General features: G+C 42.2%; 1 protein-coding gene across 8 annotated transcripts in view; it reads right to left on the bottom strand.

Annotated features, from left to right (window-relative positions):
* Positions 1–21,822, bottom strand: part of FYN (FYN proto-oncogene, Src family tyrosine kinase) — a 129,379-nt gene that overhangs the window by 14,592 nt on the left and 92,965 nt on the right. For 6 of the 8 annotated variants that reach the window (XM_068677684.1, XM_068677681.1, XM_068677685.1 and 3 more), the window contains 7 exons: positions 18,341–18,439; positions 16,965–17,068; positions 12,581–12,730; positions 9,514–9,678; positions 4,814–4,993; positions 3,144–3,220; positions 2,894–3,047 (listed from right to left, as the gene is read on the bottom strand). In XM_068677684.1, the coding sequence (XP_068533785.1) occupies positions 2,894–3,047; positions 3,144–3,220; positions 4,814–4,993; positions 9,514–9,678; positions 12,581–12,730; positions 16,965–17,068; positions 18,341–18,439 (929 nt within the window). Of the gene's footprint in view, positions 1–2,893; positions 3,048–3,143; positions 3,221–4,813; positions 4,994–8,873; positions 9,030–9,513; positions 9,679–12,580; positions 12,731–16,964; positions 17,069–18,340; positions 18,440–21,822 lie in introns of all 8 variants that reach the window. The other 2 variants (XM_068677687.1, XM_068677688.1) reach the window with 2 other exon arrangements.

Here is a 21,822-nt window from a genome sequence, read left to right as displayed (position 1 = left end):
GCTGCAGCAGCACAGTTCCCCACTGCAGCCTTTCAGATGGGCGTCGCTTTAATAGGCATGTTTTTCCCCTTTGATTACTCACTTCCTCTCAGAGCAAGAGGAGCCAAGTGCTCATTACGAGCCAAGAACTTTTTTTTTTTTTTTGGGGGGGGGGGTATTATTTAATGGCGGTGCATGGCTGCTGGTCACACACTGTAAATCATCAGCGGTGTGACCATCTCTTTCCTTCCTGACCACTGCTGAGAAATGGCAGCGCAGACAACGAACCGCTTTTTATTTACCTCTCATAAATCAGAAGCGGCCGGGCCTCCTTTGTTTGAACCAACAAGAAAATAAGCTGGTCGGTGAAACGTTACCACCAGGCTGAGTAATACCCACACAGGTTCAGGAATCCCGCACTCTAACCCACTGGGGCTCAAAGCATCCCCATCTGTTTCCTTTCAAAATATTTAATCGGAGACAAAAGTGACAGTGGGGGAAGGGAGCAGGAGATCAAGCGAGGCCGGAGAAAACCACCTCTTCCTCAGGCCGACAACAAGCTCCCTGTGAGCACACTTAAGCCCTGAGAAGCAAAACTGCTGAGGAGAGAGTGACCGAAGGCTTTAATCTGCAGATTTCAGGAGGCAAAACATTTCCTCCCTCCCACAGGAGCTGCCGGTCTGCAGCGCTGCCCACCCCCTTCCCTCAGCCGGGCTCTCCTCCTGTGTCTAAACTCCCACCGCGGCAGAAGCCAGCTTGAGAAACACGGCGGTCCCCAGATGCCGAAGGGATAGGTCATGGGAAATGAGCACAGGCGACCATTTCCTTCTGATAGTGTGGTCGCCACCAAGCAGCGATCAAAACTGAAGCTGAACACAACAAAACGGGGCTGAACTGCACTTGGAGAAAAGTTCCAGTGGCATATTAGAAGCCATCATCCTCAATAAATTAGACGTCCTAGGCTCAACCCTGGCTGCCCACCTGGCTTGGTGTCCCGACCATCAGTGACACAGGCTAAAGGCCAAGCCATTCCCCCTTTCCCAGCCACTTTTTCCACAAGTAATTTCCATGGGCAGGACATACCTACGACCACGCTCCCTCCCCCTGCCATTTCGCTTCCTGCAGCTCAAAGCTTTCCCACCCCAAATCCAACAACTTTTATTGTCTTATAAAATCTGAGCTTTTCCTCCACATCAGTCAGTCGGGCTTTTAAGGACTTTTAACACGTCAAGAGGGCACAACTATTCTAAGACATTTAAACCAGGAAGCAAACAGGTCATCAGAGGATTTCCTAGGGATCATGAGCTTGAAGAGACTTGGCCAGAAGTAGGTTACATAGTTGTCTATTCAAATGAATAATTAGTCCTGTCAAACTATACACTGGGACATTTCCAAGGGGAACAAAAGACATGGCAGTGAAACAGACAAAAACGAAGATAATATAGAAAATGGTTTCAAAGCCATTTTACAGACTGGATCTGGCTGCCTTTTTCAAGGCAAACTCGTCTTGTTTTGCACAGGGGAAGGGCCAGCAGGCAGCTTTCTGCTGAGCAGAGCTTGCAGACACTGTTGTTACTCCAGAGAGACTGACATGAGGCTATTTTGCTTGCAAGGAGCAATTCTCACCCTCAGGCTCCACTCAGTAGTGGTTAGCTCTGCATTAGTACCTACCGCAGGTTCCTTAAGGGCCCCCACGAAATAATCAGGGCTTCCCTCCTGAATGTGAACTGTTAGCGTGGATGCAGCCCGTGCTCCCCGTCCCCGTGACTAGGTACTGCTGACAGCAATTAGGAGGGGTGTGAGCAGTGGGAGAGCTTCTGCTCCCAGGCAAGAAGGTTTTCTGGAAACTCTCTGGCTCCTTCTGTCAGCGCTTGGAAGTTAGAGAAAGGGATTAGCCCTTTACTGGCGAAATTAATGGCGAAACTTGTGCTAAAAGAGGGACTTCTGGCGAAGAGAAAAAACTTGCAATAGGAAGGGGTAAATGCGGGTTATGAGGCACTCAGCTTCACTCACTTTCTGATGACACACAACGTGGTTTAGTAAGACACTCGCTGGCTTTGGAACTGAGGAGGGCCGGAGCGGTATTTACCGACACGTATTGAGCAAGCACTACCAGCGGGCTGCCAGCAGAAGGAGAACAAAACCGTAGCTCTGCAGACTTGGACCAACATCTGACAACTAAGCACAACTTGTAAAGAACAACTAACTACAAAGGGCCTGTGTCATGGCTCAGTCTGCACACACACACACACACACACACACACACAAGCTTTTTCAAAAAGCTGTGGTACTCTTTGATTTGTTTTTACAGCATATCAGTGGTCGGCGGTGCCCAGCATTCTGTGTGGCACTGGAAAATGGCTTTCCTATTAAAGTAACTTTAAGTTCTCCAAGTTAACAGTTCTCAGGGAGACAGCTCTATTGCATAAAGACGTAATTCTCAAACAGATTTCTTTGACCAGTTTGAAATACAGAAATCAGGAATAGCACAGCAATGTTGATAGTGGTTAGTAAATACTAGAAGGCACACCATTAAAGAACTAGCTAACAGGCTTTTCTGTCCCCAGTCAGGCTTTCTGCTGTGCAAAGTGAAGTATCTTCTCTGTTGCAGTACCATGAGGATCTCATCTTTACTGTCACTTCACCCACCCATGCGTCTATTCATCATCTTTCATTTAAAAACTGACCAAAATGAAACAAAACCAACTAATCAGACCTCCCCTGTAGGGGATGCATTTGGCAGTGGAGTTCTGGGCTAGGAGTTAATATGAGTTCAAGATTTACTGAAGGCAACTCCAAAGCACAGGAGAGAGTTGTTTTTTGTTTTGTTTTTTTTTTTTTTTTAATGATGTTCTACTCTTCCTTCCCCTGTCACCAAAATGATGCTCAGTGCTACGCTTGCTGCTGTATGTACCTTGTCTTGCTGTATACTCATTGTCTTCAATCAGCCTTGCTAATCCGAAATCAGCAATCTTGCATATTAGGCCATTTCCCACCAGAATGTTTGCAGATCGCAGATCTCTGTGTATATAATTCATCCTTTCGATGTACGCCATGCCTGCAGCCACCTGCATGAAACACAATGGGTGCATTTTAAAAGGAACTCAGACATCAGTGGGCTACACAACATGCACACCTCAGGGCTCAGTACTCTGACAACAGACCTGGGCTGCCATGTCCACTAAATTCGGTAACTTCAAGGCTCTTCCTTCGCCGTCTTTTAAGAAATCTAGCAAACTCCCTGTAAAAGCAAAGTAGACACAATACAGAAATGTTGCAGAAACAATGGCTGTCAGGTTGGAGATGCAACAATATGTGCAATATTAAAGACAATAATGCTTTGAGTGCAAGTGGACAATTTCAAAACAAAACAAAAAAAAAGCAAACACAAGAGTTTAAAATTTTCCTGCTATACTTGTTTCACTCTGCATTAAGGTTGGCTTGCAGAAGAGTATGTCACTAGTCCAAAGAAAGTTGCAGGGAGAAGAAAGTTGTTTTTAATTTTCCTGACCATTACTAAGGAAGCTGATCTTTCTGAACTTTTCCAGTGCTCTTTGAAACTGTATACCTGCTGCTCTCAAAAGGCCTCAGCCCGCTGAAAAGCATCAGCTTGGTTCCAAGCCACACAAGCTATGGAAAAAGTCAGATCCCAGCTCAACCTGCTCCAGAAGAAAGGTCAGCCTGGAGCCTGGTAACTCCAAATGGGCTAGCGCTAACGAAGGCTAATTTTCTTTAGGAAATTGGTAACCACACTATTTGTAGCCCTCCTTCTCTAGTTAACAAACATGAATCATTAATTTTAGATGATCACTGTTCAAAACTAGAGAAGACCAAGCAGAGATCAAATGGAAGTGATTTTAGCAAAAGCAATATGGACACAAGCCCCTCTTGTAAGGAAAAGCAAGGAAGTCCCCTGTAGCTTTTAAAAATAGCATAGAGTGCTACAGCTCCCTTCCCAACCTTTTATTTAAGCAGAGAAGTGTAGCAGTCTCCTTTAAATAAGGTCAGTGAATTGGTTTAATAAATAAGGGGAAAAGAAAGTTGATTAGACATTTCTCCCTTGATAAATCCTCAGCCACAACCTCAGAAACAAAGACGGAAAATGGTACAGTAAAAAATAGTAAACTAAGCCAAAATAAACCACACATTTCAGAAGGCTTTTGAGAAGTTGTTTTTTTATTTCTTTCTTTTTCTTTTCTCTTTTTTTCTTTTAATGGGAAAAAGCACATGCTTGTCACTAAGACATATGATTAAAGTGTGAGTTAGTCAGCGTTTGGATGCCTCTGAGCAGGGAGGTGGGCAGGCACCTGCCAGGAAAATAAAAATCAACTCCAAATAGGCTGAAAAAATGTACTGAAAAATTCAGAGTGTATCCTCCAATGTACAATGAAATTTCCCTGTGAGAACTTATGTTTCCTATTTGGTTCCTTTGCTTTTCCAAAACAGGCAGATTTTTTTGCTCTACTCTCAGCACCCCTGCTGGAGATCTGATGGAGCTGAAAGTTTTTCTTTTCTCATTTTACTATGTTGTTACCAGTTAGGTAGCTTAAAGAAAAAGAGAAGGGAGAAAGAGAAAGGGAAGGGGAAAGAACAGGGAAAAGAAAAAAGAATTGTATGTGCAAATCATATATTACAATGATGCAGTTGAAAACACTTAAGATGCACTGGCTTCTCCCATGACCTCCTCATGCAAACTTTCTTTATGTGATTCTTGCTTGTACACCTAGGGGATTTTAGTTTTTGGGCCCCATTCAGAGTTGAATGACTCAGAGACTTCCTCTGAGCTTCGAGAAAGAAAAAATACTGTTATCAAGGGCAGCAGCTCTGGCTTCACCTTTGCTCATGTACTCCGTGACAATATAAATGGGTTCTTCAGATACCACGGCGTAAAGCTGGACCAGTTTGTCATGTTTTAGCTTCTTCATGATTTGGGCTTCCTCCAGGAATGACTCTGGAGACATAGTGCCAGGCTTCAGAGTCTTGATAGCCACTTTAGTATTTCCATTCCACGTACCTAAAGGCACAGACAGTTAGTTAGATTAAACATCTGCTGCTCCTTTTTCTGACTGATACATAAAACAGAGGAGTAAACTAGCAAGGACACAAGACTGTTTTGTGTTTTTTTTAAGAGTGGTTTCACATTTTGCCTTTTCATTTACATTCCTCCCACGCCTCCCTCATGTCTTAGTCTTTTTCTATTATACCAAAAAATAATACTCCCATTGGCACTGGGGTGTGATCTCTCTTGTCTTACTCAGACAACGCTTCCAGTGATGTCCACGGAAACCTCCTCTGAGTACAAAATGCAGGACTGCTGAAATCCATCTTTATGCATTTCCCTGCTAATAAGGAATGACTCCAGACAACAACACAGCTCCAGTCACAGATTTGGGTAACAGAACTGGTTAAACCCAGAACTTTCCATTTGCAAGACATTTTGACATGTTGTTTTTCTTCTGAGTCAGAGGAAAAAAATATATGAGAAAAATTCCCAAGGAACAAATTCGGAATCGATTTCATTTCACAAACATGGGCCTGTCTCCAGACCAAAATGTGTCTTTTCCCTTCCCCTCCTCGCCCCTGGAAGCCCGGCAGCTGCTGGCTGAAAATGAGGAGGTTCCTCCCCACCTCACCTTGTTCTCTGCTCGTGGTTGGGACTGACATGGTCACACCATCATCTACCAACCCTCACAGTGGGGCTGAGGACGTGCCAGAGCTGCTCCCAAGGGGCTGGGGCATCCTTGTGGGGAGAGCCAAAGGGGTGCAGAGCAAGGAAGGGAGGCACCTGGCTCTGGACCCCAAAAGCCTGCACGAGGAGCTGGGGAGAGCCAGGGGAGGCTGACTCAGGGCTTCCCACAAAAGGTGGGGTGGCACTTGGGAGTTTGCAAGGAGGGCAGGGAGGAATGGAAAGGAAAAAATCAACAGCTACCTACGTTAACAGGTTTCTCTGGGGCTCAGGGGAAGGGCAAGTGAAGAAAACGAAAGCGAGCAGAAATATCATTTCCCTAGAGCCTTCTGCTTGCCCCTGGGCCAGGTTTCCCTGAACCCTGCTTCAGAGGCAGGGCTGCCGTGGAGCCAAGCGGGAGCCCTGAGCTCGCAGCAGTCTGCAGCGAGGGCTGAAGCCACCAGCCCTGGAAGCGCAGGATCCCCAGCAGCTTGCTCTGTGAGCTGGCAGAAGTCCAGGCGAACACAGCTCAGCTGTGTGTTTTCATACAGCGCTGTGGAGTTGTCAGACACACACAGAGCTACGGGTGTTCAGAGAAATCCTCGACTGCCTTTACTGATAAATCCACTGCTCTGGTCCTACAGTAAAGAGGAGCAATGGAAGCAATGGCAATATATTTATTACGTTACTTTTAAAGTAACTACATTTATATATATATATTTATGCAATTATAAGCAGTCCATGCTCTCCCCATCGTCTCTCTAGAGCACGCACTGACTGGAGAGTGCAGCTGTGCCATTCTTTTAATTGGGATCCCAAAGATCCTGTACAGTGTGTGAACAGGGAGCTGCGTTTTAACAAGGCTGGAGAGCAGTACTATGTGACTTCAGATGTAAATTGCGCTGGGAAAAACCTACTCTGCTGCACATGAGCATGAAAATAGCAGATCTACAAAGTACATTGAAGGTTGAGGCTCAAATCTAGCTTCTATAAATGAGGGTGTCAACAAAAAGGGTAATTCCTAGTATGTATCTATGAAAAACGCATTGACAATCAGTTACCGTGGCTCAGCTGCTGCACAGGAACAGGTTAAGCCAAAATAACTTCACTGTGAGCTTTTGCAGCCTGCCAGGGCATAAATGAAGCGGGTTGCTCTTTGTGTGAGCAGTCAGTTCCCAGCTGCCATCTCGCCTCGTCCAGGGCAGGGGAGAAGCGGTGGGGGAGCCGCTGCGGATGCTGCCTGTTGCTTCCAGGGCTGCTCATGCAGCTACAGGCTGTCTGAGGAGGGGTTGAGATGCGTATTAGCCAGAATATGTGTGCAGTATGAGTTTGGTTTTCACTGCGCCTTGGTTTTCTTCTGCCAGCTCAGCGCTAAGTGCTGTGACCACTGCTGGTGCTGGAGTGATTACCTCAGCACCTGAGAGCACCTAAGGCAGTCTCCTGAGCTCTTGGTTTCACAAGCAGAGTGGCCAAAACCTTTTGGGATGGGTGAAAGGGAGGGTGTCCTGTATAGAGCCACTGAGCCACGGACCCACAGAGAGCTTTGGTCCCAGTCACTCACAGAAGCAGCACCAGTTACACAAACCGGGGCAGAACCCGAGCCTCACGGACACCAGGGTCTTTGTCACTGACATTATAATAACAATAAACTAGGATTTTACCTTTGGTTAAGAAAAGAAAATCAGACAGAAAGGTAAACTTATTCTCTCATCCAATTTAAATCGTAAAATTTTCTTGTTGTGTTTTGGTATCTTTGTATCTCACAGACAATTAAATAACTTTCATTAGCAGAGCCCTCCCTCTGAACTCCTCCCGCAGGTAGTTAGTTACTACTTAATGGCTTTTTTATTCTTTTTTACCGTGTTAATCTATTCCAATTTGGTAACGCTTCAGGGCTATTAACATTTTTACTGTACATTAGGAAAAATAATGTCACAACTGTAATAATATTTTCTCCGTTTCTGACAGATATTTGGTACTGGCACTTGGCACTTTGTTTCTCATAGCTGATTTTTTTTTTTTTTAAATTACATTTCTTACTTTAGCTTATTGTAACAGTTTAAGATCACAAAAAAAGCTGGCCACTAACTATTAACATCAACGTGAAACTCTCACGTGCATTCAAGATGGAAAACAAGAAGGTGAAACTGCAGTTATATAGGGATGCTAATATAAAACATAGTTTGTTTTTATCTTTTTTTTTTTTTTTTGGTAATAGCTCAAATACATTCTATAAATTTCAGACTTGCTGCCATGCTCCTTGCTGTAGTCTTGCAACGGAAAACAGCTGCAAGAGCCCAGGAGAACCCACTGGTTATTTTGGTTTTACATTCTTTGTGTCGCTGCAACAAAAAGAACGACCAAACCACTCCACCAAATGCCTATGAAGTAAAGAAACAACATATGGTGAGTCTTTATTTGAATCAGACGTTTTAAAAGAGGCTACACAGAGTGCAGTTTGGCACCAAAATTGAGCCCACCTCTTATTAAATGGCCACTACATTGTGTTTCAATGCTACGGCCATTCTAAGATTTATATATATTTTTAATTGCTATTGTTCTGTAGTCGTTAAAAGAATGAGGCCCATAGAAAGGGAGTAGTAAGTAAAGCTGGCAAGTGGGCAGAAAACAATGTCAGTGGATTTGGAAAATGTCAGTGTTTCTGGACTTCAAAGTGTGGGTTCAGCTGGGCTGGGCAAGTCTTGACTCTATTGTCCCTGGTCTCTATATTGAGTTACAGGATTCTGCTGCAGATACAAATTTCAAAACTGAATTAATGGAGTGGATGCATGGGAAAGCTAGCTTGACAGTATTAGCTTGCTAATCTTTAAATCTGGGGGAGGGGATGGAAGCAATTTCAGGGTCTGACCCCAGCAATGCTAAAACAGATGAGGAAAGAAAAATGCCTGTTTACCAGGTTAATTTCTGGTTAGCCATTCTGCTTTAAAAGTTCAGCATCATTTCTGTTTTAAAACCTGACAACTGTGTAGTCACTCAAATAAACTCAATGCAATTAATGAAGTTGAAAGCCCTGCACTCTCCTATCAGTGTGTGTAAATGAAAGCAAGTTTCCATGGGGATTACTGTATGTATGTCTGTTTGAGGTGATACAGTCTAACATTTTGTATTATTCTGATCTTTTAGCCTTAAGATCTCTACTTGAAATGCTTATTTCAGCCAAGAGGGCCTTAAAAGATCCATCCAAAGGAAAATATATTCTCTGCCTTACCACGCCACACTTCAGCGAAACAGCCCTGACCAAGCTTCTGTTCCAGAAATAATGAATCACGTGCAACTTCCCATGCATCTTTAGCCAATCCAACAGTTTGTGGGGTATTATTCGTAGCAATCACAGTTAAGTTAAAACACAAACCATCAGCTTTCTCTATAGGAGAGGAAATTAATAAAAAAAACACACTTATAATCCAAAATTATGCATGCATTGAGAAAGATGGAAGGTGACTTGTGTTTCAGTGCTGCATTAAGGTTCATTTGCAAACACTGATTTTTGGATACTGAAGGTAAAGACGTTTTTTATTAGCTTGCAGGAAAAGGCTCACTGGTATAATTAACAGATTGCTATGTGAGCTGTGATTTATTATTAAAATGGTGGTAATTTGTCATAATTGAAGCCTTCCAAGGAAACATGAAATTTCAGTTTTCTTTTGCCATCCATTACAGTAAAAGTTGAAGATTAAATTAAATAATTTCAGGGTCAGAGTCGTGATTGCAAAGGTATTTCTCCAAACAATTTGAGCTTTGCTTTTTTTTTTTTTTTTTCCTGTGGGTCACAATGTCCTACATTTTCACCTTCCATCTTGCAATCCCCACACAGAGAGCTATTTTAGAATAATTATTTTGCTCCATACCCATCCATACTTCCCCAAACTGCCCATTTCCCAGTCTCTTGATCAACTGTAGGGATTCTCGTGGAATTTCCCAGACATCTTTGGTTTTGACAGACAGATCAGTAAGCCTTGGCATTCCTTTATGACAGGGGACTACTAAGCGGCAGCAAAGACCTGCAGCTCTCTCTGATGGAGCCAGAAGTGAAGCCAACAGCAAAGAAGAAGAAAGAAAAAAAAGTGTGACATGAAACAAAAACAGTAAGCATAAAAACAATGCTACTCACAACAGCTGTTAGTTGCATACCACAAAGCATCCTGGAAGATTAGAAATTGAACACTGAAACATATTCATCTGAGACAGAACAGGAAATATTTTAGTTTCTGCTTCCACAGCCTGCAATTGAAGGTGACCATCAATGGTTTCTCTTGTGGACTCAGGATTTCCCTTCTCCCACAAAGCTGCATTAAGATAACTGCATAAGTAACTGGTATAGTAGATAGTACAGCATAACTTTTTAAATATCATCAGTAACTTACAAGCTGATTTGTTCCTGAACTAAGTAACAGAAACATAGGGAGGATTCAGTTTTTCTGAGAATCACAGTGATGAAAATGAGGCAGAGTTTTTGCAATTTTTTTAATGTGACCTCCGAAATGGTATTTTTTATATCCTATTCTGTGAAAATGTATTGTTCTGGGTATCCTCTAGCAGTCTTTTTCTAGCATTCCTAATAAAACAGACTTTTATTAGTGTATGAAGACAGTCTTGCATCATTTGGGGCAGATTCATTATACTTATCTCTTGCAAAGCTTCACAGAAGACTGAATTGTGACAAAAGTCACAAAATATTTTAGCCAGAGTAAAACCAATGATTTATATATATATATATATATATATATATATATACACACCTACACAGACATGTTGTGTAATATACTATGCAGCACCAAGTAGGCTATGATATAAAGCTGCAGAGCAGCTTGTATCTTAAAACAGGGACAGCAGAGCAGGACAAGGTGGGCAACTGCTACTGTTTTTTAGTCTCAAATACAGTCCTTATTCTGCAGAGCAAGACTTCTTTCTGGGAAGGTGAAAAGTTTCTTTCAGCATCACAGTGTGGGCAAGCACCAAAGTTCCTGCAACACCATACTCTCCCTCCTCAGCACAGCTGTTATGAGGTGGTGGGCCAGTCCCCAGAGACACCCTGACAGGAACCCTGGACTTCCTGCAGCAGGACAGCAAAGTCCACAGAATGGGAAGATGAGCTGGTCAGTTGGCACATCTTATTCCAAGATAATTCCAATAGGAACATCAGGGTAGGGACTACTCCAAATACGGACAGTATCTGGAAAGCTTCCTTACGATTTTGGATAACTGCAGAAAAGAACTAGAGGTTTACAAGACCTCCTTGTCTTCTTTAATTGAAACAACAACAAACAAACAAGTTGGCATGCTGGTGCTCCAGTAAGCCTGGGCTGCACGCACCAGAACAATACTTATCCTTGAAAGATTTGTTGTTAGGGAGTGGTGAATGGTGTCTGTGCAAAGCCACACTTGGTACTTCCAACTCCTGACCCAGGACTGGACAGTGATGGGATGAAGGCTGGAGGTGCTGACCTATGGACTCTTCAGGGTTGTTCAGGAACCACGCTGATCTTTACAGAGTCATTTGGGCATCACTGAGCACTTTCTAAAAGTAAATCTAGGCAGTCATAAACCTCTCCCTGAATCCAGAGTGCTGAGCAGGTAGTTAGAGGCAGTGTTTATGTTTTGAGTCAGCTGGGCCTGGGCATGGGAGACTGCAGGTGAAACCTCTGTGGGATGGGTCTGTACCATCAGCTCCTGAGCTACCCTGACTGGATCTCACTGATCGTGTCTCTGTGTGGCAAGGAAATGACTTTTCCTATATTTGTCCAGAGACAAATGTGTCTCTGCATCTGTGCACGGGAAATACGCAACCCAAATATTTTGACCACAGATAACTAAAAGTTGGCGTATATCAGTTGGTATAAGGAGCTTGAAAATTATCATGCTTAGATGTGAGTTTTTATACATTATTTAGCTTAGCTTAATGCAGAGTCACCAGAAACAGCTAGAAATTCTCCCAGGCAGCATACACCCACGAGAAACTGGGCGGAGAAGACAGCCAGATGTCTAGTATGAATAGCATAAGAATACAGCAGACAGAATACAAAGAATACATAAAAAAACACCCCACAAAGAAGTTGATTTCCCAGTAAAATTTATGAAAAGTTTTTGAGCAGCGAGCATTTGGGGTCACTTGCTAATATTATGAAAAGCTAAAGTAAGGAAAAAAGAAAAAGAATAATTTAAAATTCAAACTTCTGCTTTGAAAATGCCCATGCTGAGAAGCATGGCAATCTGTTACATAAAAACCAGTGGTCTTATGCAGAGGTCTGGGGTTTTTTTAGTTGTAACTATTGTATACCAATCCCCAGTGACAGCAGGATGCACTTTTGGGTTGAATAGTTCATGTTACATTTTAATCACAGGAATTTAGAAAAAAAAAAAAAGAGCTTGGTGGGCGGACGCAGTATGCATTGAGAAACACCCGCCTTGCTGTATTTATTTTTAAAATTAGACCAATTAAAATTTAAATGTTAATACTCTTCACAATGAACACAAACTCAATGGGACTATTTGAGTCAGGTTATATACGCAAACCTTTTGGTCATTGCTTTAAGTGACTGAATTCCACACTGCAGTTCCCTATTTGCTTTATTAGGAATACTGTGCTGCAAAAGGTACGTGTTAGCAGTCGCTTATGCAGGGGGAATTCAGATGTGCTAGTCAAATTGAGTAATTCTGTTTGCTTAGAAAAGGGAGAGCAGGCAAAGCCTTTACCTCAGCAGACTGCTAGCTTTTAAAAGCTCAGCCACTGTATGCTGTGAACAGCACTCAAAGCCATTTATAACTGTAATGGGAAAGGGATAATGGAAGATGCATTACAACAAGCAAGAGACATAGCTCAAATGACTCTTTAGGGCATCTTACACATCCGTCAGCTCAGCAGTAAACACTTGCTTTAAAGTACTTAAGAGTGCTACGTATTATCTGAAAAGTTACCTGAATAATGCTGAACCAGCTGCTGAAGAGTTTCAAATTGTGCCCGAGTTGTGATATAATATCCACCATTGTCAAGTTTGCGAATCTTATAATGTTTGACATGATCTCCTTTCATATCATCCCAGTCACGAATAGACAGGGAATAGGCACCTGTTCCAAGAAAAGGAGAAAGAAAAAATTGTAAATGGCTTTTTAGACACAAATTTTCATTTGCTGGTCGTTTGTTATAAAGTGAAAGAGAAATTGCTTCAAAAATACCTATTGTATCTTGAAAATAACAAGAGAATCTAACACATTAAAGGAGGTATCACGGAAATTTTAGTGTTCACGCCGTGTCCCTTTCATACTTTTCTGGAAGGAAATCAGGATGTCTATGTAAATGAAAACTCGTATTTTAACATTTAGTGCTTCAGGTTATTAAATTGACTTTTCCCATTTTAAGTGCCAGGTCACTCTGCAAATACTCTTTTTCAGCTAAATGCCAGTAGGTGGTAAATGTCAAGATTTTCATAGGGAGCACTGGAAATAATGACTTTATATACAGGTAGCGTTGTCACCCAGATGGATCCCAAGCTTCTTCACAAAAAAATTAGCATACTTTGTACATCACAGTCCTGGGAAGGTTGTACACTGCTAACACTATGCACCAGAAGACCTGCAAGAACTGAACATTTCACTTCACAAATCCATGCTGGAACTTTAGAGCTTACTGATGGGATTCAGATGCCCAAACACAGGGGTTAAGGGCCATGTGAGATGCCTCAAGACATCCTGCTTGGCAGCAGTTTTCCCACAGGCTGGACCACCAACATGGGGACCTGCACATTCAGGTGTCTTAATGATCTGTTGGTTCTCTATATATAGATTCAGAGATGAAGCCATATTTTACAGCTCAATGCAGTTTGCTGAGCAAAAACACGGCCATCTCGAAGGCAGTGAAGTCATGTCTTTGCTCAGGGTTCAGACTGATGTTGTGTTTACTCAAGGGTAATTCAGGAATTAGTAGAAAAATACAAGGGTAACTGGCAGCTGCAGAGATGTCAGAAAGGTCCTCCTTCTGGAGTCCAAGCTGCTTGCACTGGTAACCATGTCAGCTAAGAACAGGGAAGGAAAAACACCGGCAGACAATTTTGGACAGTCTGAAAGGCAGAATGATTCCTACAGTCTGATGGCACTGACTGCTGATGATCCAAATCACAGTACTTTTCAACACACGTGACAGATTCATGTCCTCCAGAATCACCTCCAGCTAAATGAAATAGTTTTAAAAAAACAGGGTTACGTGGCTGAGATTCCTGATATGAAATGTCTTTCTTGGATGTCTCCCCGGGAGGATGTTTTATGGGACTCTAAAATTTATTTGACTGTGTTATACTGCAACAGGTCACACTGGTAAATGGCTCACCACCGAGTGGAGCAGCAGTGGAGAACAAAACTTCTCCACCCTGACTCCCTGACACCAAGGGCTTCTCAAATTCCCTGTTGTTTATCCTCTAAATAGGAGGAAAAGAGCCAGCACTTCCACACATGATTCTGTTTTATGTGAATGGCAGACACCCTCAGAGAAGTGACAGGGTTTTTATTTCTAAGTGTAGAAAAATACTGTTTGTTTAGGTTATTTTTCTGAGCAGATTCTCCCACTAAGTAAGGACATCTCTCTAAGCTAGGAGTTCAAAGCGTTTGGGGGATTTGCAAGCTAATTTTGTGCCTGCCTTGTACCAGCACTGCTGGTTGTACGCTGCCTGCCTACTTTCGCATTTTTCCAGGCAGGGTTTTCCACCACTGCAGTTGTGAGTTTTGATCCAAAAACACAGCAGCAGCTGTATTTTCTTTAGTCACACTCCCTGCCTATCTGGTCACTATTTCGGATTCTTTAGGAAAATGTAAACAATCCCCGGCTCCAGGTCTGCAATCAGATCTGCGTGGGTGGCCCTTCGTGGACCCCCGATGACCTCGGATCAAGTTGCAGGACTGGAGCTTTAGTTCAAATCTGGACAAAAACAAGAACCAAGATGGATTTTATCATTCATTTATTTAGGCTGTTGGTTATTTAGACTACTCATTATTATCCGCGGATAGATTGGAATATAAAAGATACAAGTAATAAAAATTTGGGTAGAAATATGACATTACAATATATCATTCTAATGAATTCGTTAAAAAATGAACCTAAAACCAGACAGCACTGGAGGGTGGAGATTGAAACCAGGTGAAGGATTATCCAGACAAGAGCTGATGAAGTACCTGGGTAGTGAGGCATTGAAAGAAACGAAAAGCCAGCCTTGACTGATTTATTTTGGAAGTAAGGAGAGAAGGCGACCATGATCAAGGGAGGTCATTCATGCTGAAGTCATCCATGATGATACTTTTAACATGATCTTGATTAATTTTATTATTGTTATTATTTAAAGCAGACGGGACAATTCTAGGTCACCAAACAATTCCTGCCTCAAGCCCAAGATGACTAGCTGGGGCAAGGCGCTTTGAGAGGGCTTAGTGGAGAATGCACCATGCAGTCCTCCCAGTCGTTTTTTTCCTTTCCCATGAACAACAAACTCCCTTTTTTGTCTTCTGAGAACATATTTACACGCCACAAAGATGAGAAGGGACACAGGCATTTTTGACAAAAAACATGCATGTCTTGTTTTTGCCAATGGCTGTGATGCAAACTCAGCCTGAAGATGCAGAAAGCCTTAAGCCTTAAAGCAGAGAAATCCAGCTTGCTGCTACAAACCCCACCGTGATGGATGGATTGTTCCATTTTCCCCAATTACAAGAAGCTCTAGTAAGAAACCTGACTTACTTAGCTATGTAAACAGTCCTGCAAAACATATCCCCTATCACTGTGTAAAGAAGGTCAGAACAGACTAAACAGATAACAGGGTTTAGGGAAACAATGTTGTTTTTAGGATCCAAGCATGCTTGTATTAGAGAGTTCTTAAACTCAGCACAGACTGGAATGAAGCCTGCCTGCTTCTCACATACACAGCAACTGCTGGTGAAAATGGACAGGTGGAGGCTATTTGCAGAAAAAGAGCAAGTTTGGGCAGATCTTGGTCCTGGTGAGAGTGCCTCACTGCAAGATAAGGGATGATGAAGCTGTGGAGTGGCAAGATGGGAAATCAGCTTTCTGAAACAACAACACGTTGAGGCTGACTTTGCATCATTAATGGTCCTCGAGGTTGGTAAAGTGAAGGAGGATTCTGGTGACTGCAGCAGGCAAAATTCTAAAACTGAGATTCAAGAGGCAGAACGCAGTGCCTGAAGATAGCTCAGAGAGAAGGGAGCAGTGGCACTTCTTTAAGCCCTTATTCCAGCCACGACTCCAACCACTTTGCATGCTAACACGAGCTGACAGAGTGTGCTCTGATCAAAGCACTGACAACTCAGTGCTTTAATTACATGAACCACCATTAGACTTCAGAACTTAATTCCAGTGACTTATGCTTCCCAAAGCTATTGTTTCAGATTGCTGGTTAGCTGAGAAATGGCCAAGTTTGTTTTCAGTTAGTTGCATGTTTTCTCCTCAACAGCTGTATGAGTTAGAAAGATCTTTCCATACATACAAAGCTTTGAAGAAGATGTTGACAGGCCTCACGAACTAAATGTAGAAGCAATGATAGCACCCACCAGGAAAACTGGAATGCCTCCAGTATTTTTACAGGGGAGGAGGAGAATACATCCTTCCACTTGATTTCAACAGAATGTATACAGCTGAATACTTTCTGAATATATTCATTGTACAAATTGTAAAGTTTTCTCATTGCTAGTCTATGAATTTAAAACTATTTTTCCCCAGGGATCCAGCATTTCAGAGAGGAAAGGCAAAAAACCAAACCAATCCTAACCTTCCCCAAATAATAATCAGCACCCTCCACCCCCACAAACTTCATCCTACAGCCAAGAAGATCAAGATATTCTGCTTGTTCTGAAGGAAGCAGTACTTCTCCCTCAACTACACTGCAGATTCCCAGCATCTATTCCCAGTAAGCTAGCCAGCTCTGCCTCTGGCAGCCCCACAGTGCTGTTCTGAGGGGCCCATCTCCACCCAGCTCCACTGCAGTGGTGCTAACCTCAACTCATTCAGAGAGACAGCACAATGTTCAGTGTGGCAGCAGAGCAGAGCACCCTGCCTGAGCACAACCTGAACTGCAGATGCCATGGGCAGAGCTTGGCATGGTTTTTCTTGGGTTTTTGGGTTGTTCTCTGCTTCAAACACTCACTCCATAACTCAAGATGTTCCATCAAATTCCCTAGCACAAATGCATGCAACATGGCACTTTCCTCTACTTTCACAGCAATGAAAACGGTGTTTTACAAACTTTGCATGTTTTTTTTTCTCACATCTTCTCATTTGTTGTCAGAAAAGCCTTGGCCAGCATACCTTTGGTAGTTTCACTTTCCCGGATCAGGAAGGTACCTCTTGGGTTTCCAAACGACAACAGCTGCCTCTCAGCATCTTTCCGGCCAAGTTTGCCAAAGTACCACCTTAAGGAAATATCAGAAATAGTAAGAAAAATGCTATCTACATAGGATTACTTTATTACTTTCTTATAGGTAGTGCCACAGAGCTCAGACATGGTAGACAATTTGTGGAAACTATGTATATTCAACCACTATTGTCATATTATGTCTCTTTTGTTGTAGTGTGGAAGCAATGTTGCAGATCTGTGAAGTAGATGTTGTATGTTTTGTACAATAACCTGTGCATTATGCCTATAATCAGTAGATGCTGAGAACACTTGTTTGGCGTCTCACAGCAAAGGCCACATTGGGACAAACTGTAAGCAGGACTTGGAGGGGGAAGGAATGGGCAAGAAAGAGGGCAGAAAAATGCACTGCTGCTGAAAAGCAGCATTTTTGTAGATATTTCTATAAACTAAATATTTGACTTACATAGTGGCAGATTAGTATTCAACATTTTTTGCTCCGGCACAGCTACAAAACCCCAGTAGAAGGACCAGATGCAACCACTTTACCGCGGTTCTATAAGGCTTTTATAATTTCAATACCTTTTTCTTTCCGGCAGCAATTAATATATATTTTTTTTGATTTCACAGGCAATCAGGACAGAGCCATTCCAGATGATGTCTGTATCCTTATAACTGAGTTATCAGAAAAATGCCAATGAACTACAGCAAAATGGAATCTAAGGTACAAACTGCAGTAGTTCAACAGTGGAGTCCATGGCCTTCTGCAGAGCTGACTCAAAAAATGCACAGATCCCCACAAGCCACGCTTTGTGGCACTGCCATGCTCTACCTGCTCAGATACACAAGCTACTCTGATGTAACTCTGACACTGGAAATAAAATGGATGCACACACCTCTCCATTCTTTGCATAGATATGTCCTCACTATGCATCCTGTTCTATGCTTTGTAGGCATAGATAGACGTATGTTGATCCAATGTGCCCCGTTTCTGAGACGGTTTGCACACTAATTGACTCCTAACATTTTTGCAAATCGTTTCAGGAAACGCAAGGGCGTCTTTTGCTTAAAGCTTGAAATTTGCTGACACTTGAATAAAGGAAGCAGACCAGTGTTCCTTTAGGTTTTCTTCCTATGTTTTGACATTGAAAAAGCACTGAGCTTGTGCTTCTTTTGTTACTAATTACCTAATTATTTATCAGTGCAGTCAAGAAGTGAAATAAAAATAATGTAAGCCATTTGAAAAATCACTGCAATCAATCAAAACAAACTCCTCAAATCTTCTTCTAATACAGCACTAATGGGTCTTTACAGTGAAAAGAAAACATACTCCTCTGCTTGGATGGAATCGACTGGAGCCACATAATTACTGGGAATGTAACCAGTTTCGCCTGTTGTCAAGGACCGGGCCTCCCACCAGTCTCCTTCCCTGCAGAAAAAGAGGTGAGGAAAAGTGAGAGAGAGACACAGCTGTACAGACGGTGCTCCTACTGCTAATGACACCTGCAACGTGTGTGGCAGGAATTCACAGCAGCTCCTCTCTGGGTTATGGGTGTACTTCTGAGGAAGCTGTTTGCATCTCAGCCACGATAATCTACATATTTCTTTGCACCCGTTATTATTAGGAACGTAGCCTTCCAAATGGAGCATAATGGCATAAACAGGCGTAACAACCCAGTGAAATCAGGTTTGGTTACGGCTGAATTTGGACTGGAATATTGAAAACTGTCTCCATAGCAATTATTCTAATACAGACCCTTGAGAGAGCTTATAGGAGAATGGTAAAATTGAACACACTCAGATCCACTGCTAATTTTAACACGACATTCAAACTTCCATGAGCATTATTCATCTGAAACCCCAAGACGTTACAAAGCCACCTATCAACACAGAGTTTTAAGTAGCCCTTAAAGATCACACTTCATTCTCTAGCTTACCTCTCCTGGCCACCTGGAGGAGATATCTTACATAGCAAAAGACTTTGCTGCATTTTTAAATACTTAAAAAACCACATTTTTCTACAATATTTAAATACGAAGGAGTCCATACAGGACCACCTTATGGCAGTGCTCCACAGGCTCAGCATCAATTTTTGTCATATATGTGTACAGTGGGACATGGTGTCATCTTTCAGACAGTGCACATTGCTGCACAACTCACAGCTTTAACATACATTTACCGGGATGCAATGATTTGGGATTGAGCAATTTGTATTTAGTTCTCAGTACCAAATTCCCTGATATATAACTCCTACTGCTCCTAACAAGCATTTTCTACTTCTGGACTGTTTAGAAAATTCTTGGTTTCCTTCTCTGAAAAAAAAAAAAATAAAATAAAAAAAAGATTTGTTCACTAAATTAAACTCTATTATCAAACATAGCCAGAAAATTCAGAAAATCCTGCCTCTTCAATAAGCAAGCAGTTAAAGAAAGTACATTGTCTGGACTATTACAAACAGGCAGGAAAGGTTGTGTGAGGGTGAGCTCTCTTATTTTAAATTTTCAACTCCACCTTCTTTTACAGCTAGAAAGAATATGGAAAACAACTAGAAAACAGCTGTGATGAATCAAAAAATTAATGTTTCCAATGCTACAGCTCCAAAACTGAAGAAAAACTAGCTTTTCTAGATGCTGGCAGCTGTCACTGTTTTAATACGTATTACTTGTGTATTAGTATGTCAGGCTAATGACCCTGTTTATGTCCCTAACTTTACCAGCTGCAGAGCTAACACTACCCCCATATGCTGCTGCAGATGATTTCTGAGAGATTGTGCCATGCTGTGGTTGATGCACAGCCCAGCTCCTTGATGGCTGTCATGAACAGGCAGCCCCAGAACTGTACCAGTATCACTGGTTCCCATTTATTCTCCTTACTGCACAGACAGTCCACTAGATGGAGGTATCTCATCGCACCTAGGGAGGGAAAAAAAGACGTGCCCAAGATCTTAACACCAGGAAAACCCCCCTCTGCTTTGAGAGAGGAGCCTGAATCTCTCAAAGCGCTGCCAGGAAGGAGGAGGAATACAGCAGACACCCACCTGATGAGCCTACGTTAGGAGGAGGCCAGTCAGTGCAGCTAGCCAGGGTATGCAGGAGCGGCCGTGGGGATGGTGGGGTGTTTCTGAGCTCTGAAGTCTGCTCTGAACAACCCCAGAAATGGACCACTTCTAACATCAAATGGCAAGGATGCCCTCTGCGTGCCATTTCAGGTGGTGCTGACCTCAACCTTTCACCCAAAGCACAGATCAAATTTCGTTCATTTGGAGTTAAGACAAACCCGACTCTCTCAAAAAATTCCCGAAAAACTGGTCGAGTGCACTTTTGTACTTCCTTGGGGCGAGCAGCAGTGGCAGACTCCAAAAAATGGTCTGCTTTCATGTCATTTCTGATATAAGTAGAGAGATGAAACATTCTCACAGAAAAGCTGCTCCCTGGAGATTCCCAGCCTGGCTGTCAGTCCTCCAGGAGCGTGGTTAGGTCCAGTGTTTATAAGCAGAGCTGGCTGCGATGGGAACTGTGCATCTATAATCCTACAGGAAAGTCACTGAATGATTTTTTTTTCTTCTTCTCTTAAAAAGCTTTCCTCCTGATGCCTGTACCATAACCACCCACAACCTCTCTGTCTCACTGACTCTGAGTATCATTGCTCTGCACATCCCTGTGAGCACCCCCTAATTCCATCAGCTGGCATGTGTAAGGAATTCACAATGCGTGCCATTTCTATTTATTTCAGGTTACAACATAGTAAAGTTGGGAAAGCAGCATGCAACACAAAAAAAAAAAAAAAAGGATAATACTTTAAAAAAGGTGTCTTTTTTTTTTTTTTTTTTTTCTTTTCCAAGTGGTAATTTAGAAGTAGAGAGGTCTTTAAAGTGCTGCTCTCTCTACTAGTTGTAACTGAAGTTTCTGTGCTTTCATCTACATCAAAGGTCCTCAGCTCCATGGCTTCATGAAATATTCCCCAGAATTACCTGATTATTTTTTTTACCACTTTAATTCACATTGAGCCAACTCCAAGCCTGGAGTTGTTCTATTAAAATTAACAGGAGCTGCACCAGGGATGAATTTTCTTCACTGTCACATAGTATAAGAAAAAAGATGAGAGCAATATTACAAAGCCTCTAAAAGCTACACACTTGCTTGTTAACCCATTTTTACTTGTACATGCTACGTAGCCTTCAACTTTCTGTTTTGAGCCAGGAATTGAAAGATGTTCTGATATAGGTCAGTAGCACAGTAATTTTAGATGTTATTTTAAATTGCTAATTTTTTTTTCCTCTGGACAGTTAATGAAATTAATTTTAAGTTGATGGCTTCCAGGATGAAAGTGTGGTTTTTATATGAAATGCAACTGTGCAGTGATGTGTTTTCACTTAACTTACTAGCAAGTCCAGATTATATCACCTACCTTTAAAACAAAAAGAACTGTCACTTCTAAGCGAATGTTGACATGCAAGTCTGTGCAAGTTCTCTTTTGTGAATTGTTTTTTAGCTTGTTCTTGTGCAGAGATGCTTGCAGCAGACTGCAGAAAGTGCTAGTGTAAATCTTGCAGAGCTTCTGTGGCTTCTGGTAAAGCACAGGGCTGGTACTCTCAGGTCTGAATGTGAGTTTACTGTGAAATGCAAGCAGTGAATCACACAATCTAATGCTTACTTTTGAAGTAAAGCTGCATGTGGTTGAGTTGTTTTTCTGTAATAAACACTTGAAAGGCAAAGACAAGTAAACGAGTAAAAGCCCTACATATATTGAATATCCAACGTTATATTTTACTAATGACATAAGCAAATGTAATTGTCAATGCTATAAGTTTAA

Source organism: Anas acuta, chromosome 3 (assembly GCF_963932015.1).
Source record: "Anas acuta chromosome 3, bAnaAcu1.1, whole genome shotgun sequence".
Classification (NCBI taxonomy): domain Eukaryota; kingdom Metazoa; phylum Chordata; class Aves; order Anseriformes; family Anatidae; genus Anas; species Anas acuta.
This window is presented reverse-complemented; position numbering and strand designations above follow the sequence as displayed.